General features: G+C 33.8%; 1 protein-coding gene across 1 annotated transcript in view; it reads left to right on the top strand.

Moving 5' to 3' along the window:
- Positions 1 to 19,759, top strand: part of SLC35F2 (solute carrier family 35 member F2) — a 66,155-nt gene extending 46,396 nt beyond the window's left edge. Inside the window, exons 4-8 of the mRNA XM_051986928.1 lie at positions 2,442 to 2,601; positions 4,117 to 4,273; positions 5,749 to 5,801; positions 9,396 to 9,550; positions 17,979 to 19,759. Coding sequence (XP_051842888.1) covers positions 2,442 to 2,601; positions 4,117 to 4,273; positions 5,749 to 5,801; positions 9,396 to 9,550; positions 17,979 to 18,164 — 711 coding nt within the window. The 3' untranslated portion in view covers positions 18,165 to 19,759. The remainder of the gene's footprint in view (positions 1 to 2,441; positions 2,602 to 4,116; positions 4,274 to 5,748; positions 5,802 to 9,395; positions 9,551 to 17,978) is intronic.
- The last annotated feature ends 486 nt before the right edge of the window (positions 19,760 to 20,245 follow it).

The raw sequence follows: 20,245 nt of genomic DNA, 5'->3' as shown, positions 1-20,245 counted from the left end.
GACACCTTTCCAACTTCAATAAGAACATGAAGAAAGGCAACCATCAGTTGGTTTGAAGATAGAAAGGAAATTGCTGATGCTTGGAAAATTCTGACTTCGTTAACAATTTTTTTTAGTACCATTATTAGCATGCCAGAATCTCAGTATTTATAGACAGAGGAATATAAGCATAGACTGATATGCAACTAGATATAAAAATAAATCATAAATAAGTGCATATCTAGGGCCTAAGAATGACATAAAAAAATGTGCCTTTTGTAAGTCAATACTAGGCTACATTGCACATGTTATCATTGCTGAGCTACATTGACCTTTCTACTGGGTTGGTTCAAAAGTGCTTAATTGGGGGCAGTGAAAGAGATAACTCCTTCCAATATCAGCCACGGATTATTATGCCTGAACTATTTAATTATTATTGGGGGATGGGACAGGGGGAAATTCTTTATGAGTGAGTGCTCCACATCACTAGTAATTAGAGAAATTCAAGTTAAAATAAATACTTCACATCTGCCAGATTGATAAATGTTACAAAATATGACAATGATATATTGTTGGAGGAACTGTGGGAAAACAGGCACACTAACAAATTATTGGTCCAGCAAGTTTATGATGGTGACTTGGTCTAGCTATTCTGGAAGCAGCTTGAAACTGTGATACCACTACTAGGCCTATACTCTTAAAGAGATCAAAGAAAGTACAAAAGGACCTATGTACAACCATATTCATAGCAGCTTTCTTTGTTACAGCAAAGAACTGGAAACAAAAGGGTGCCTATCAATTAAAGAGTGACTGAACAAATTGTGGTATATTAATATGATGGAATATTTTCGCAGTATAAAAGATGATAAAAGGAATGATTTCAGAGTAACCTAGAAAGATATATATATATATATATATATATATATATATATATATATATATATAAACCAGTACAGTACAGAATAAGTTGATTTATTTTTTTGACTATACATATTTGTTACAAAGGTTTTAGTTTTTTTTTTCTCAATAAGATGGTGGAGACTGGGGAAGGATACTAGGAATAGAGTTACTACCTCTTCAAAGAAATAAAAGTGTCATTCATACATGTTTTTTAAAAGGCAAAGGCTGAAGGGAAACCAAAAAGAATCACAAACAAGACAGTTTTGGAAGTAGCATATTAAAATTATATTAAGAAAAGCAAGCTGCTTATAATAGAAATTTGCAATTCTATATACAATGCCTTCTTTAAAAGTTCTCATTTTTATATAGAAGTACTCATTTTAGTTGATTTTTAAGTTCAGAATAGAATTATTATTTGTTAAAGTTTATCCCACCAAAAAAACGAGGGAGTTGGAAGGAGATCATTGGCTCTAGAGTCAAAGGACTTGGCTTTAAATCCCATCTCTGGCACTTTTTACCTCTGTGACTTTGGACAAATTATTTGGGGGTTGTTATAAAGTACCTGACAAACCTTAAAGAATAAATTATAAGAATTGATGAATATGAGGAAATCAGAGAAGTGTGGGAATACTTGTATGTACTGATGCAGAGTAGAGTAAGCAGAACCAAGAAATCAACATACACAAGAATTACTGAATTTGTAAAGGAAAAGAACACAAAAATGAAATCAATGTTGTTCAACAGTAATGACCAATCTTGGCATTGGAGGAGAGACTGGAAAAAATGCACCTCCCTCTTTTCCTTGGAAAATCAACAGTTTTGATGATATTTTGACTTATTCATGTATACTATGTCACTTGGCATTGCTTAACTGTGGTTGCTAAGACTTGCTAAGAGATAAAGAGGAAGGGAATAAGCATTTGTGGGGTACCAATGCTTTTACAATTATTTTCTCATTTAATTCTTATAACAACCCTATGTGATAGGTAGGTGCTGTTCTTATCCTCATTTTACAGTTAAGAAAACTGAGGCAGAGATTAAGTGAATTGATCCAGATCATATAGACAATTAATAGCAGGTGAGATGCTTTATATTTTCTAATTTGATCTTCACAATAGTCCTGGGAAGTGGGTCTTATTCCTTTTATGATCCAGAAACTGAGTAAAAAAGTTAAATGACTTGTCTGGAGTTCCTGAAGCTGGGTTTGAATTGAAGTCTTCCTGACTCCAGCCCAGAGATCTATAGAGTGTACCACCTAGTTGCCTCTCAGCAGCTCTGTATAGGTAGCATATCTGGAAATAATTATGCTTTAAAAACAATATCAACAAAATCTCAAAAAGAAAACCCAAAAAGGTTAGGGAAATCTGAGTTGTTCTGATCATCGACCTACCAGTGTCAGTATAGAATGGGAGAGTCAATGGGACCATTTGCTGTTGTGGACCCTGTTGGGAGGTATAATCATGGATTGGTGTTGGCCATCCTTGCATCAGATCTGTTTCATCACTCCCCTAGCACTAATCCAGGCTAGTTTAACTGCAGATTGTTCCTTTCCATATAAACAGCTTTTGGACTGCTTTGGGATTCCAGTTTTGATGGCCCTTTCATGGTTTGTTCTTCATGCAAGATATAGAGTGATCCATTTTATTGCTGTGGCCATCTGTCTTTTGGGAGTAGGAACAATGGTTGGTGCTGACATACTAGCTGGAAGAGATAACAATTCAGGTAAGATTTTCTTTCTCAGTCCAAGGCATAGCTTTCTAAAAACTTTTGGAGATATTTTAGCTTAATAATCCTTAAAGCACACTAAGACATAGATAGACTTCTAGGGTAACCTTAAAGTTGAATTTTTGAGTTGATTTTCTCCTAGTTTGTATTACAAACCTGTTTTTAGAAGATATTGAGAGACGTACATAGTTTTCTTAATTTAAAAACAAAGGAATATGGTTAATAGGGTGTTGGTATGGAAAAATCAAGAGATCTGAATGCCTATGTCATTAGCCATCTGAGATCTTGAAGAGGTCTCCTATTGCTCCTAGATCTATACAAATTATAAATGCTTAGGTATCTATAGACATCCCTCTAGCTCTTTTTGTGACATCACTTTTTTTTTTTTTTAAATTACAAGTATTTTCTCCTTTGGGAAAGAACAACCAATATTCATTATTTCCCTTCATTTGTCTGGATTAGTTCTCTTCTTCTTGAAGTTCGCAAATTTGAATTAATGTCTTGAATGGTGGCAAAATCTGAGTTTGACATGAACATTTTTTTATTTTAAAAGTTAATATAAAAAATTTACATGATAATTTTATTATATATTTAAAAGGAATAACAAATTATACATAATAGTTTTGCAATTTCATTTGCACCTTTTAAAAATCATATTACGTTATGAAAATACTTATTTTAGTCCATAAATTAAAAATAAAATAAAATTTAAAAAATATGTATTGGGGATGATCTTACTTTAGATCCTATTGCAGATAAAAAGTTGCCTGTTTTCTCAAAATTTCAGGTGAAAAATGAAGCTGTCAAGAGTATGCATTACATATGCAGAACTCCCTATAATATTCCCTCGGAGTTATAATTGAGAAAAGTATTGAGAAAATATTTTCCTTTTCTGAGATTTTTGAAACTGATGTAATCTATTTATGTTTGGTGATGCCTTTATTATTTGAAAACCTGGCCTTCCTGGGCATTCTAAGTTGAGCCTCATCTTCTTGGTGACTAAAGAAAGTCTGAGATAGAAAAAAATATGAAAACTATCATAACCAGATCTCTATAAATAGCATGATCTTTTTAAGATGTGGCCTTACATAGACTTTTAGCCTTTAAAAACTGGAGACATATCTTCCAAAGTGTTTAATTTAAATTCATAACAGTAGTGGATAAGCAGCATGATATAGGGGAAAAAATCTGTGTTCAACACCTACCTCTGATATTTAATCATTATATGACCTTGTATAAGTAATTTAACCTCTTAGTGGCCCAGAAGCTCTAAGATTCTGAGGTGCTGACCTTAATTGGCATAAGGAATTCCCATCTAGGAGATATGTCAATAAAATCACTAGTCCATTTCTTATCCCTAGTCATGACCATGAACAGCAAGTAACTAGCTCATCCTCATTCTCTTTCCTACACCATTCTCCCATTCTGCCCCAAGATTTATCCAAGGGATGTACAAATATTAATAATGGGGTCCTTTTATTGTAGATTAATTATTTTTTCCTTCTCATGCAGGAAGTAATGTGTTGATTGGTGATGTCTTAGTACTTCTTGGAGCTTCTCTCTATGCAATTTCTAATGTGTGTGAAGAATACATTGTGAAAAAGCTTAGTCGAGTGGAGTTCCTAGGAATGGTGGGCTTGTTTGGGACATTTATCAGCGGCCTCCAGCTGTAAGATTCTATTGTTTTCCTTTATACAATGATAAGGAAAAAACATTCTCCTCTTATTGTTATTTATTAATTTGAAACTATTAAGAACATTAATTAATTTGACTCAATCAATTTTGTATTAGAAAATTACTTCATTTTTGGTCTCAAAAACTTTCAAAATTGAATTTAGGAGATTAATGGATTAATTATTAGTAAATACTCAAAATTATAGGAAACACCAATTAATAATTGAATTAAACATAGGACAAATCTCAAGCCAAAATTCTAATTTTAAGCCATTTACAACTTAAAGAGGAACCTTTGGTAGTATAATGGATAGAATCAGAATGGACTTTAGAGTCAGGAAGACCTGAGTTTGAATCTTATCTCAGACATAATCTAGTTGTGTAATCCTGAGTATGTCCTTTAACTTTTCTTAGCCACATTTCCTCATTTGTAAAATGGGTATAATAATAGTGCCTACATCATAGGGCTTTTTGGGAAATAAATTAGATGCTGTACTTTGATCGAATATCAATATAGCAAATATATAATCTGATAATAAAGTACTTTGTGAACCTGAAAATACTACATAAATATTTTTGTTGTTGGTCAGTCATTTCAATTGTGACTAACTCTGGGATCCCATTTGGGGTTGTTTTGGCAAAGACACTGGAGTGGTTTGCCATTTACTTCTGCAGCTCATTTTGCAGATCAGGAAACTGAAGCAAACAGGATTAAGTGACTTGTCCAAGGACCCATAATTAATATCTGAAACCTTATTTGATCTCAGAAAGATGAGTCTTCCTGATTTTAGGCCAGGTACTTTATCCACTATGCTACCTAGTTGTCATCTACATAAATATATGCTATCATGATTAATACTAATAATAATTGATGAGAAATTATCAATATTATACTGCACATCTTAACATATTGAGATCATACAAGCCAACAAAGATGATAACTTGCTCTTTGTTCTCTTTTGAATCTATCTGAAGTTCTATTTACTTTGGTTTTTTCTTTTTTGTCTAGTTATATAGCTCATGTTTATGTTGTTTGGATTCTGCTGAGCTCAGATAGCATCACCACCTATGTTTTTCTCTTAGGGAAACATTGAGGTCTTTAGGGCTCCTGCCTCTTAATTCTATAATGGTGCATATAATAGAGCTTTGCTTCGGTTAATCATTTCTATAAGATCAACATTTCATTAACATTAACATTCCACTAACAGACTTTGAGAGTGTGATTTTTTTGCTCCTTTTGAATTAAATCTTCTATTATAAAATGTAGGAGAGTAAAAGTTCTTTAGGAATCTATTTTAATTTCCTCTGCTATCTTTGTTATATCTAATTATTGTATAGTCTTAAGAAATTCCTCATATACATACTTCCATATAAGATACTAATCCCTTACCTAAAGTATATATAAAGTAAGTATTAAGATTAATCTATGAGATTTACATTCTAACTTTTTATTTTTTAATTTTTATTTAGCGTACTTGTAGAATATCATGATATTGTTGCCATTCATTGGAACTGGAAAATCGGTATGTTAATGAATAATGGTCCCTTTCAATTATGATTCTTTTACCTATCTCATTAGAGTCTGTATTTTCAACTCTAGTTTCTGCCCTGGACTAGAGGTCAGAATTACTAGTTGCATAATGGATTTTCCAATGAAATGTTTTGTAGAAATACTCCAATCCCACCCCTCTTCAGAATTTCCCTATTGCTTTCTAGTTTACTATCATTCTGCCAGTCATGCAGACATCTAAGACTTCTCATTCTTAGTCCACATATCCAAATCAGTCAATCAAAAACAGTATATATTATACAATTACTATGTATCAAGCACTGTGTTAAGTGTTAGGGATATAAAGAAAGGCAAAAACATTGTCCCTGTCCTCAAAGTATACGTATGAGGAGAGACAATATGCAAATAACCATGTACATAGATGGTATATATAGCTATATCTATTTCAATATCATAAATGGAAGATAATCTCAGAGTGAAGGGACTACTATTGGGATGAAGGAACCTGGGGGAGAACCCAACTCCAAAAGATGGGATTTGAGCTAAGTTTTGAAGGAAGGCAGGAAATCTAGAACTTGGAGGTGAGGAAGGAGAGCACTTCAGGCAAAAGGAATAGCTAGTGCAAATGTATAGTCAGGGCATAATCATGTGTAAGAAATAGCTAGCCAGGAGGCCAATGTGGCTAGTCATAAGAGATATGGAGGGAAGTAAAGTATAAGAAGATTGTAAACGTAGGCAATGGTCAGGTTAAATTGTGAAGGGCTTTAAATGCCAGGGAGATAATTTTTATATCTGATCCTGAGATCATAAGGAGTTATTAAATATGTATGGATTGGGATGGAAGGCAGTGAATGGAAGTCTAACACAGTGCTCAGCACATAGTAGGTATTCAATAAATGCTTGTTGATCAACTAAATGCATTCAGGGAAAAAAGCTGCATTGGAAGACTTTTACAAAATCATGAGATATTTAATAAACAATGTCATGGTAGTTAATCCAACATTTCCTTGAACCATTACTCTTCCTTCCCTCCTTCCTTCCCTCCTTCCTCCTTTTCTTCCTTCTTTTCTTCCTTCCTCCTTTCCTCCCTTCCTTCCTCCCTTCCTTCCTTCCTCCCTTCCTTCCTTCCTTCCTCCCTTCCTTCCTTCCTCCCTTCCTTCTCTCCTTTCCTCCCTGGTTAAAACAAATGGAATTTGATTCTATAAGTATTGATTATCAGTGGTTCAAGGAAACCTTAGGATTGATTACCATGGTGAACATCTCATGATTTTGTAAAGATGAATGAAAAGTTTTCAAATACTTCTCCTTCTTTAATCTTAACTCTTACTTCTTCTTTCTAAATTGTAGTATATATTCTTTATATGCTGAATTCCTGAATGTAAGTTCCTTGAAGGCAAAAATTCTTTTTTGGTTTTGTCTTTGTATCCATGGTCCCTAGTACAAAGTGTTGTGCATGGTAGGTACTGAATAAATACTTGTTAGATTGGATTGAATTCAATGAATTTTCTTGTGATAATATGAACACTTATATTTACATACCACTTTCAAGTTTGCATAAATAATACTCTCATTTGATCCTCATAATCATCTTATAGAGAGGTACTATAGTATTATTATTCCCAATTTTCAGATAAAGAAATGAAGAATCAAAAAGATGAAGTGAATTGTCTGTAGTCATACAAGTAGTGTCAGAGGCAGTATTTGGACTCAGATCTTGTTGGATTCTGCCCTGTTTTCTTTCCACTACTACATCATGCAACCTTGCTTATTAGTAAGATGGAACATCCCTTGTGAAGAACTGATTTTGTAGAGAAAGTCTCTAGCTATAACTCACATTGAGACCTGTTTTAAGATACATGATGTGGGTCAGATAATTTCTAGCAACCTAAATTCCTACAGAAATTATCTGTAATAATGAATTTCAAAGCAATGCACCTACAGAATCTATATAATTCAGTTAAAAAAAAGAATTTTTGATTAAGTGATCTAGTCTGGATCACTGCCCTTTCATTATCTCTTGTTCTATAACAAGGTACTGGCCTCATGTACTTCATTAGCAGCAGACAGTAGAGATAAGGGACTTTGGATTTATCCAACCCCTTTAACATTCTAGAAATTTTTGATTCAGAGCCAGAGCCAATCAGGAACTAAAAAAATAGGTTGCTACAGTTTATAATAATCACAACAGTGCATAACATAATTTATAGAGAACTATTTTCAAAGTCAGGAAGATGTGAGTTTAGATCCTGCTATTGGATACATATTGGCTGAGTGATCCTGAATAAGTCACCTGCCCTTTCAATGCCTCAGGCAATTCTAGAAAACAGTTATTAAAAACCAGCTATGTCAAGTATTAACTAGGTGGCCTAGTGGATAGAGTCATGCTGGCCTAGATTCAAGAATACTCATCATAAGGAGTTCAAATCTGGTCTCAGACACTTACCAGCTGGATGACTGGTCAGCAAGTCATTGTTTACCTCAGTTTCCTCATCTATCAAATGAATCGGAGAAGAAAGTAGCAAAACACTCCATTATCTTTGCCAAGAAAACTTAAAACGGGGTCACAGAGAGTCAAATGGGATTGAACAATGATAACATCAGGCATTGGGAATGCAAAAACAGAAATGAAACAGTTCTGGCCTCAAGTAGCTAACGTTTAATTGAAGGGTGGGAACAGGACATGCAAAAAAAAAAAAAATAATATCAAATCCCATTCAGTCATAGAATTTTAGAGTCTTTGACCGAAAAAAGTCCTCTCTGGCATATAATTGAATCCCTTTTCTAGAATCTCTAAAGCTTTACTAGCAAATAGTATTTGTAGATAGGCAAAATCTCAGGTGTGGAGACCCATTTGGGAATATTCATCAGCACCTCTGAAAAAGGGTGACTGCTGCAGACTAGGCCCAATTTTCTGGTAATGATTAAGTGACCTCTGACTTCCGAGCAAATTAATGAGCTAAATAATTAGAAAGCTTTGCTCTGCTGATTTGGAAAGGCAGAGAAAGGCAGCAGATTTCTTTTGATTTGAGTTGAGGAGAATAAACAACCCCCTTCCCAAGTCTGTTAACCATCCTAGAAGTGAATTTTAAAGCTCAAGGGCACTTTTAAGATCATCTATTCCAATCTTCTCATTTGGCTTCCTCCCAGAGATTTCTTGCCCCTAAACTAGAAATATGTTTATCTTCTCCTGCTCTCTCTCCTCTTTCCTTACCTTCCTCCCACTCCCCAACCTTAGAAACCTTGGTTTCTCCACTTTACTGACTGGATATTACTAGGAAAGAATATTACTATATGCTACCAACATATGTGTACCTTTAACATGACTTTTCCAGAGACTAGACTCTCCTGTTCCACATAACCCTGCTCTCACTTCTATTATGCACTAATTTTATATTACTTTTTAATCCAATTTTTGAATATGCACCATATTCCTTACCAGAGTATCCACTGTAGCTTATCTAAACTTTATTTTTTAAATCTCCCTCATCATTCAAGCTATTACTCTCTATATAATCCACATCTAACAAATATTTGCTAAATGTGCTAAATGGAATATTTCTCCACCTATGATGTCATGTGTTATTTTTATTTTTTTTATTTTTTGCAGCATTACTATTTGTGGCCTTTGCCCTGTGTATGTTTTGTCTGTATAGCTTCATGCCAGTAGTTATCAAAGTCACGAGTGCTACCTCGGTCAACCTGGGCATCCTAACTGCTGATCTCTACAGCCTTTTTTTTGGACTCTTTCTTTTTGGATATAAGGTAAGCAGCTAGGTAATGCAGTAGATAGAATGTTGAGCCTCATCTTCCTGAGTTAAAATCTGACCTCAGACAGTTGTGTGGCCCATGTTAAGTCACTTAATCCTATTTGCCTTAGTTTCCTCATCTGTAAACTGAGTTGGAGAAGGAAATGGCAAGCTAGTATCTTTGCCAAGAAAATCTCAAATAGGATCACAAAGAGCTGATATGACTAAAAATGACTGAACAACAACAGAAAGCAAGTAGATGTTTGGATATATACTTGGCATGCTTCCCAAAAAGTTTCTTGTTACAAATGTGAAGTAAGTGTATTTTTTTTCTTTTTGAAAAATTCAGACTTAAAAAAAAATCTCATCACCTCCTAGGAATGAGCTTTGGGTTATGGCCCTTAGTAGGTCAGGAGTTACTCCTTTTTGCTCCCCTTATTGCTATTTTCTAATTAGAGAACTGCAGAGAATTTGAGAGTGCTCCAGTAGAGCACTTTCAAATTAATGAAGCATAGCCAATTTGCTTGGCAGAGGAGGCCATATCTACAGGGCAATGACTTTTGGAGAGACTAAATTTGTATAAGCAGGAGTGGAGCCAAGATACTAAGAGCTGTGCATGAGAAAATAGCTAGGTCTGTGTGAGTCTTAGATCCTATTATTTTCTCCCCTTCCAATTAACCTTCCATGCCCTCTGTTCACAAACCAGAACATGAAAAGTATAAGGTGAGGAAAGTAGGAAGACAGACATATTTCTGTTTTTTACACTGACAGCAGTTAGAATAACTCCATTTCTGATGTTAATTCTTCTATTAACATAGTTATAGAATTTTTGAGCAGTGAGGAATTTTAGATATTGTCTTTCACTTTCTTTAGTTTTGAAGGAAAGAGAGGTAAAAGTGACCTGCCTAATATCACACATTTGAATTGGGACCAGAACTCAAATATTTTCTCTCCAAGTTCTATTATTTTTCTGGTATGTCAGATTATAAAGATAAAATTTCACACTGGTCATGTTAAAATATCACATTTAAGAAGAAAAAAAACAAGATATGACTTTCTTGCCTTTGCCATATCGGTCAATTAGTTTGCAAACTCCTGAGGAACCATCTTCTTTTTCTTTTGTATCGTATCCCCTTATGGTGCTGAGTGAGAGGCAGAATTTGCAATGGATAAAGGCAGTTTTAAGTTCAAGTCTTTCCTCTGACACATAATCACTTAACCTCTCAGTGTCCCATGGCAATTCTTTAATACTAGACAGTGATGGTTGCAATATATATCAGAGGAAAGAATGTCACACTGGGAATTTTCCATATTAAAATATCAACAAACATTTCTTTTAGCACTTATTATATCTATCTATCTATCTATCTATCTATCTATCTATCTATCTATATTTACTAGTAACTAAGGATGCAAAGACAAAAATGAAGAAATCATAGTTATTCCCCCTGCCCCATGCTGCTTTGCATAGTATGCTACACACACACAATTAATAAAGAAAATTCATTGGCTGACAAATTTTACAATCATAATCATTTGAGTTTGTTGCTGAAATGGTGGCTTTTACTTGACAACTAGCCTTTGGTAGCAGTTTTGTTGCTTTGTCCTTTTCAAGTCACCCTCACATTTCAAGAATTTGTGATTTTGTGGTAGAATCAGGGTGAATCCTCTCTCTCTAACTGCAAATTGCTACTTTCCCCCACCTCCCTCCAATCACTTTCTTGTAATTTTAGCCACATAGTCTATTGTTGAGCTCTCTGGGCCTGCCAAGATGAATGCTCTTGTGGCTTGACTTTTAAGAATCTAGGGCTACCTTCATTCAATGATGGAGAATCAGAGCAGGGTTTCAGGGGACACTGATCTATATATGTATACAAGTAAGGTTATTTTATAGTGAGTGCTCTTTTTTGGAGCTCTACATGTTCCTAGTTGAAGGGATTGATCATTGAGATGAGTAAATTGTTAGAAGACACTATTCAAGAGACTTAAAGCTTTTCTTCTTAGCAAGGCCTATATTTGATTATAACTGGCTGTTATGTCATAATTGATTAAGGTTCTAAAGCTGAAAGCATGTTTATTGCTACTCTATAGCATAATAATCTATTATTAAATTATAGTTTCTTATGTTCACAAGAAATTTCATGTAACATTGAATTAGATCATTGATTCACACAGTTCAGTTTTGGATCTCTGATATGGTACTTTAAGACTTCCATTGCCAAAATTGGATAATGATAATGCAAAGTGAATCCTGTAGGAGTGTTTTTAACTCTCTTAGGGAGTTATGTCTGCATTTGGGTAGTTGAAATTTACTTACTGAAAAAAGTGAAGTTCTATTTTTTATTAATGCAGTTATATAAAAGATCATTTAATTCAGGATAACCCATGTTCAGTAGAAAAGGCTGAAAGTTTTTTCTGAAGTTTTTATATTCCAGTATCTAATGAACAATTCTCTTCATTTTATATTGTCATGATTTACTTGATTCTGATCAGATTTTCCTTTAGCTTTAATTTCTTCCTGTTCATTTCATCTTATTCAGTTTGACTCAGTATTCTAGTCTGACTTTCAGAATTCTGACTTCCTTCGTCATTGTATCAATTATTTCTCCCACCTTTGTGATTCAGAAATGTAATTTGTTCAATCAATGCTCTTACCTAACTCATTGATACAAATTTTAAATCACACAAGACCAAAGATTTCTGTGGTACTGCACTAGAAACTTCTTCCAAGTTGATATTAAGCCAGTAATGATGAATCCTTAAGTCTAGTCATTTAACTAGTACTGAATCCATTTAATTATCTTATAGTCTAGTCCATATCTCTTCATATTTTCCATAAGAATAAAGATTTTGCTTAATGAGATGCTAAAGCATAAGCCATAATGATAGAATTACACTGATATACTTGTCGTGTAAATCTGTTTTTTAAAAAATATGCCCAACACACAGGCATTTAATAAATGTTTATTGTTTGATGAATAAAGCTAGGTAGGATCTTTGTAATTAATGTTTTCTTTCTACACATTCACTGGCCATCATTTCAGTTATGTATTATAATAATGTTTTGCTAGGGGTTAAAGTAAAGCTCACTGTTCTATGTTTGGAGGATTAATTCTCTTATCTTTTAAAAAAAATAAGAAAATTTCTTCAATCCTGTTATACTCTTCATATTTCTCATTCTCCATAATCTTTTGAAGGTCCAGAAGGGGCTCAGTCAGCAATCACATGAGTTATTTCTTTTAGGACCTGAAATATTAGCTCTTCAATACTTTGAATTTCTTCAGAAGATATAGGCACTTGCTTATTTCCTTTCTTACCTTGGGCATCAACTCCCTGTTAACCATTTTTTTTCTGTTATTTTTCGAGTAATACTTATTCTCCTCGGCAGGAAAAAAGGAAGCAAAATAAGAAGAAAGATTTTCTTCCTTCTTTTTTGTCATTATCAATTCCTTTTATCCCAAACAATATTTCTATTTTGGGGGGCCATCTTCTTTTCCTTACTACAAATTAAAAACAAAACAAAAGAACACAACCTTTTCTTTAGCTTTTCTAACTATCCTTAGCTTACCTACTAATCTTAGAGGATGTCATAACCAGTTTTGAAACTAGGAAGATCTGAGTCCAAGTCCCATCTTTGACACTTACTGGTATGACCCTCGACAAGTCATTTAACTTATTAGTCCTTTAGGCAAATCTTCAATGAATAAGACCTTATTGGACCTTGCAGAGAAAATGGAAATTTCCAATTATAATGGAAGATTTCTTATCTATAAGTTTCTTAAAGCAATCAATCACAGATTCTATGCTTCTCTCTATTCCCTATCCTTGCTTCCATTTTTCTGAACATTCTTTAAAAAATCTAAGTTGAGACTCCTGTACATTCATGTTGGTCTTTTTGGAATACTACTATTCTTCATTGTAATTGTTTCTCTTTTCATCTTCATAATTTCTTAAGATCTTCTTTCCTGTCTCTCCTTAGCTACCTTTCTCTTTAGTATTTAAAAAAAATAACTTGTTTTAAACCTAAATACAAAATAGGAAAAGAAAAAAAAATTTCAGGTGCACAGCAGAATATAAGTGAGGATTCAAAATATAAAGTGATAAATTTCCATTTCAAGAAAGCCTTAATAATAAATTCTATATATTATGTTCAGAGCCATCCATCCTTTCTTTGCTTCCTTGTAGGTTTTCTTTTGTTCTCTTCTGAGTACTTTTTATTTTATTCTTTTTCCCTCTTCCTCTCTCCTCTCCCCCAAGAAGACAATTAAGTGCAGAGACATACATACATGCACACAGACATATACATATATATATACATAATTGTACATAATTATCTATCTATCTATCTGTGTAAGACCTATATTTGTTTGTCCTCTGTTTCTCTGAAAGTGGATAACATCGTCCTTCATATGTTCAACTCTTTCCATATTTTTCTAAATCTAACAATTCATTTTTTCCTACACCCCAGAAATGTTCCAACCTTATACTGTCTAGTTATTTAAAATAATTTAAAATGATATATTAATATGACTGAAGTATAGTGTAGTTTTCTCATTATTTTCTTTTGATTAAATCTATTTTAGCTTTAACTTTAAATAAGATCATGATTTTTTGCCTTTTTTTTCTTAATAAATTCTACTCCTCATTTTAATTTTATGTTTGTATATGCCTCTTATTTCTTCTCTCTCCTGACTCTTCTGCTTTACCTCTACCCACTGTCTCTGGCCTGGAATGAAACCAAGAACTCTGCCCTTCTGTAAGTGCCTGATGCCAGTAACACCTCTGCCCCACTGATTCTGCACTCTCCTGTTGTGTCCTGGTTCCCTTCTCCGTCAGGGTCATGTCCCTTAGTAGAGTTTCCCTCAATCCTTTCTTCCCCCACACACATTTAGATGCCTGACTTCTACATTGTCCCCAATGTGATGATTCCTTTGGCTTGGGTGGTGGCTACCTCCTTATCCAACTAGTTCTAATGCTTATTACTTGCAGTTTCTGTGGAGTTAGCCTGGAGGAGTTTCTGCTTTGCACAGGCAAAATCATCCTGGTATCTTTTTTTCAGATCTTCTCAGACTGTCCCAGGAGGACTACTGTTCTGCCCCAACTCTTGTTTATTTTTTACCACTCCACATTCTCCCTGAGGCACTATTTTGTCTTGTTTATGGAGAGGATCTGGAAAGTTTAGGATTTTCTAATTTACTCTGCCATTTTCCCAGAATTCTATTCTGTAGCATTTTAATCCATGGAATCCTACCTCTTCTTCCTGAAACATTTTGGAATTCCCTTCCCCAAGATCTAGGTTTGTTTCCAAACCTGTTTCCAGTTTTTCTTTCCTTGTACCACAAATTCTAGGCTGGAATGATCACTTCCCCACAAAGTTCTCACTATTTCCAACTCAGCAAACAGTGTTTATCAGATGGTAAAAATCAGATGCAGATTAAAAATTTTCCTTATTGAAATTATCATTAAAGAAAATCTTGTGTGTCTTAGCAGCTCTAATTTTATCAGAGAGAATTCTGGTGGGTGGCCAGATAATTGAAACCCTTTCCCACAGCTACATCATGCTTCCATGCTAGGCTTGGGATAAGTTTTCTGAGTTACTCAAAATGCATTTCCATATGAGTGAAAAGATACTCTCTCTTTTCTTTCTAAACAGAGATGAAATAGAGCAAAATTTTGTCTTTATCACACTGTCATTTTAAAACAGATTATTGGAAAACAACTGCCTATTTTTGAATAGCTTATGAGCTAAGAGGGCAGCTAGGTGACACAGAGAGTAGAATGTCAGGCCTGTAGTCAGGAAGACATCTTCCCGAGTTTAAATCTGGATTCAGGTACTGGTTGTGTGACTATGGTCAAGTCACTTAACCCCGCTTACCTCAGTTTCCTCATTTGTAAAATGAATTGGGGAAGAAAATGGCAAATTACTCTAGTATCTATGCCAGAAAATTCCAAAAAGGGTCACAAAGAGTCAGATAAGACTGAAGCAAATGAACAACAGCAACATAAGTAAGGTAAAAGGACTTTTAAAGTTTTAAATAAAGTTTTATCACGTTTAAAAATGTAAAATACATTCTCAGATCACCAATTCAACAAAAATATTTATTGCCCCAAGAGTATTATTTTGCCAACCTCTGTTTTAAAACATTTTTGAGAGAAACATAGGCTTTCAGATTTGAACAGCAATCTAAAAATTATTCTCCAATACTACAGTATATTTGTAATCTTATTTATATGGATATTCCTATCAATGATCAAGAAGGTAAACTATCTAGATCTATAAAAACTATTCCACCCTTTATAGGTTTCTTTTTCTGTGTCAATTTTGATCAATTTTTTTTTTTTTTTTACATCACCTATATTTCTCAGTGTATCTTCTCTTTCCTGATTCCTCAGTCATCCCTTATAACAAAGACAACAACAAAATTCAATTCGATAAACTTAGCCAATACACTAAAGAGGTCTGTATGTGCAGTATTCCATAACCATTGTCTTCTACTTCTGAAAAAAGAATGAGGAAAGCTGTCTTCTCATAACCACCTTTTTGTTTTAATGAAAGAGAAGAAATAGTTTGGAAAAAAGCTGGGAATTTCTATACTTATTCAAAAAAGAAAAGACACTTCAATGTTCATAAAATCAAAAAAGAAGATGGTTGCTTTAATATCATGGGAAGGTCTTTAGTTTTTCTGATTCTCATTCTGATTTGGAAATCCATTGCAAGAGAACTATCATAAAGACTATCACTAGGTGGAGTAAACTGTAACATTTGGTGAGTCTATAGATCCTCGATGCTACTTAGACAAATGAACCAAGGAAAGTGAAAAAATAGGAAGAAAAAGAACTTTGGAAAGAAATGCCTAAATGGACTTATACAAACACAGATTTAAAATAATTAGCTCCCATATGCATTGAAAACATGGTAGAGAAAGATACAGAAAAATGTACACACACACACACACACACACACACACACACACACCACACACACATACATTTAAACAGAGATAGGTAAAAGACTATTTAGGGCAAGTAGGTAGCAAAATGGATGGAGTGCTGGCCTAATGTCAGGAAGATCTGAGTTGAAATTTGGCTTCGCATACTTCTTAGCTATATATCTCTGGGCAAGTCACTAAACTCTGATTATGTCACTTTCCTCATCTGTAAAATGAGCTGGAGAAGGAAATGGCAAACCACTGAGAATAATTGGACATGACTGAAATGACTGAACAATAGTGTTCAATAATTATTAATTGTTGGTATTGATAATTTTCCTCATTGTGCACTTTTGTACATGTGCTTCACTTTTTTTTTGTGTGTACTTTTGTTTTGTTTTTTATTTAAGGGAGAGAATAGTGAAAACACAAACAAATCTTGGATCATTTAAAGAGAACAAATAAGATTAAAAATCTACCATCTCATAAAATATCAAAAGACATTATGTCCCATCTACCTCAATCATGGACAGAGTTGAATTGGGCTGAATTTCTTGGTTTCTATTCTGATACTGCATTTTTTCTGTTTTAAAGATGGTTGTTTCTGGATTAGGGTGAACTGTTTCCAAGCGTGGAGCATTTCTACTTCTAGTTAGGATCTACATAGGCAGTGGGGTACAGAAGAAAGAATGCTGGATTCTAAAGTCAGAGGACCTTAGTTCAAATTCTTTCTTTGACACTTAGGTTACATATGACCTTCAGCAACTCAATTAACTTTTCTAGGTCTCAGTTTTCATGCTTGAAAATCTGAGCCCTTCCAAATCTAAAGCTCTGATGTATACAAATGCACAGGAAAATTGCCATATAGTGTCTCTATAGCTTATAGATTCATCAGTGAACACTGGGATGGTATATATCATGCTAAGCAGATCAATACAGCTTTGGAAATAAGAGAGATCCTGGTTAAAATCCTATCTCTGCTATTTATGAATTGTGTGACCATGGACCTGTCACTTCATCTGTCTGTACCTCAGTTTCCTAATCTGTAAAGTAGGAATAATGATACCTGTATCACCCACCTCATGGAGTATGAGATCCTAAAGCTCATATGACATCCTAAAACGAAAGGGCTCTGCAAATTTGAAAGTGCTAAAAGAAAAGTTTGGGTGAAATGGTATTTTAACAAAAGGCCATATAGGAATGTGTTTAATAATAATGTCACAATTCTACATCAATTTAAGTTTTACAAAGCATTTTTCATGTCATCTTATTTTCATCTTCACAACCACTCCTTAGGATGGTGTTCTTATTAACTTCATTGTTCAGATTTGAAATCTGAGACCAAAATAAGTCTTAACTTGTCTAGTATCACCTAGCCAATAAGTGTTTGAGGTAGAAGTTGAACCTGGATTTTTTGCCTCTATGCCCAATGCTTTATCCTCAGTGTCACAGTGTCCCCCATGATTGTTGATAATGAGTACTGTCAGAAGCCTAATGCCAATTTTTTCCTCTCAGTTTTCAGGGCTGTATATTCTTTCCTTCAGTGTCATCATGGTGGGCTTCATCTTATATTGTTCTACCCCTACTCGAAATGCAGAGCCCCCTGAAAGCAACGTGCCACAACTGACCAGCTTTGGGTTTGATAATCTAGGACTAAAGATTGATGAGAACATCCAGGAAATGAACTCTGCATCCATGTAGCCAAAGAAACCATGGTGCTAATGGACTCTGGATAACTGGGATGTTATCCAGATTGGATAACCATTGGATAAATTGGGTGTCATCATCCCATATAAACTGAAATTCACTCACTATGGAAGCAACATTCTGAAATTTTGATGAACTTGTCAAAATGTTCATGAACATTGTGTCGTCATCTGATGTATATGTGATATAAAATTGTATAAAAAGTAGAAAGTGTTTTCTAAAAAAAATAGACTTAATATATAGCAGAATTGAGTGTTCAGAATCTGAAAGAACACATATAATGATCAAAATCCATCAGTGTCAAGATTGTAGATGGCGAGGAGTTGGATCTGAGAGAGGTAATATGGGGCTAAAAATGAAGAATAAAGGATATTTATTAGGAGCAATTCTGGAACAAGTTCTAAACTAGAGATCAAGATTAGAGTTGAGATTAGAGCAAGTTAGGCAGTCCAGACTAGTTCAGTTTTTCCTTGATCAAGCAACTTCTGATACATTTCTTACAGAGAATATCTACTCCTAGTATAGGGTGATTTATCACCTGTAAGTAAGAATGGGTAAATGAATGCACTTGGTTGGAAAGGATAGTAAATGGGGTATAATTGACAGATTCTGACCATACCATTTACTGAACTAGATAATTCATTGAATTCAGCAAATCCTGGCTTTCTTTTTATTGTTGTAAAAACAAAGGTTAAGACTTATTACCAAATATTTATAATGTACCATAAGTTTTTTTAATTTATGAAAGTTGTGTAAATCCTGTAGTTATCATAAAATTAATTATTAATGTGTGTTCTATTTTAAGCAAACCCAATATACCAAAAATTCTAATGAGTAAGATAAACAAATTAAGGGGAAAGTATTTACATTATAGGAGGCAGTGAGGTGGTTTGGTGGACAGAATGTTAGACATGAAGTCAAGAAGGCTTGACTTCAAAACTGGCCCCAAACACTTATTAGCTATGTGATCCTGGGCAAATCACTTACTCTCTATTTGTCTTAATCCTATGGAGAAGGAAATGACAAATCATTTTAGTTTCTTTGCCAAGAAAATCCTATGGTCCATATGTCACAAAGAGTCGGACTTGACTTAACAACAAATTACACTGTAAATTAATTCTTCATTCCACAAAATGATTCGTTGTTGAATTCTTTTAGGGAAATATTGTCCTTTATTACATTTAAATTGTGATACTCTAAAATTTTATTTTTGCACTACCTTCTTCCTCTGCCCTCCCAAGAATACATCTACTTTATTAAAGTAAGGTATATTTAAATAGAAGTACCATTCATGTAACAAGAGAAATCAGAATTGGTTTGAAGATTATTTGGGAAAAATGAAAAGATTTTTAATATTTTGACTTATGGAAATTGTTTTTTCATTTAATTTTTAAAAAATGTAATGGTGTCTCAGTTGTAATATTTCATTAAAAGTTCTTGGTAACCAATGTAGATTGTCATTTTAATTTACCATAATGTGGTTTACACGATTTCACCTAAAGATGTGATCATTAATTTTCGGGTTTTCTACTTTTCCATTTTGATGGATTTTTTTTATGTGAATATATTCTTTCTTGATACAGAATGAATTTTGTCCATTTCTTATTATCCCATTCTATTCTTATCTATGTTTTTATCTGATATGCTAGAGAACTTTTTTTGTTTGCTTTGAATACTATGTAAATAACAATCCAATACTCAAGCTACTCCATCTTTTATTCTGAACTTTCCTTATTCTCCTAGCTCACCTTTCTGGGTTATAATAAAATTTTTTAAATATAATATTATGTGATAAATGTGATACAGAACACTGTACTCTTTGGATCAACTGCAGTTTTGGTTGATCTGACATTTTAGAATTCCTTGAGCTATATAATATAGAATCATTGTAGGATAATTCTTGATTGGGAAAAACTATATGTGAAAATAGTCAATTTGTAGAAAGGCAGCAATTATGAAAAAAAAAAGTTGTTAAGTTAGCAAGCATTTATTAAGTACCTCCTGTATCCTAGGAACTCTCTTAAGTATTAGAAATATAAAGAAAGACAAATCACAGACACACACACACACACACA

The sequence above is a fragment of the Antechinus flavipes genome, chromosome 3 (assembly GCF_016432865.1).
Source record: "Antechinus flavipes isolate AdamAnt ecotype Samford, QLD, Australia chromosome 3, AdamAnt_v2, whole genome shotgun sequence".
Lineage (NCBI taxonomy): Eukaryota > Metazoa > Chordata > Mammalia > Dasyuromorphia > Dasyuridae > Antechinus > Antechinus flavipes.
This window is presented reverse-complemented; position numbering and strand designations above follow the sequence as displayed.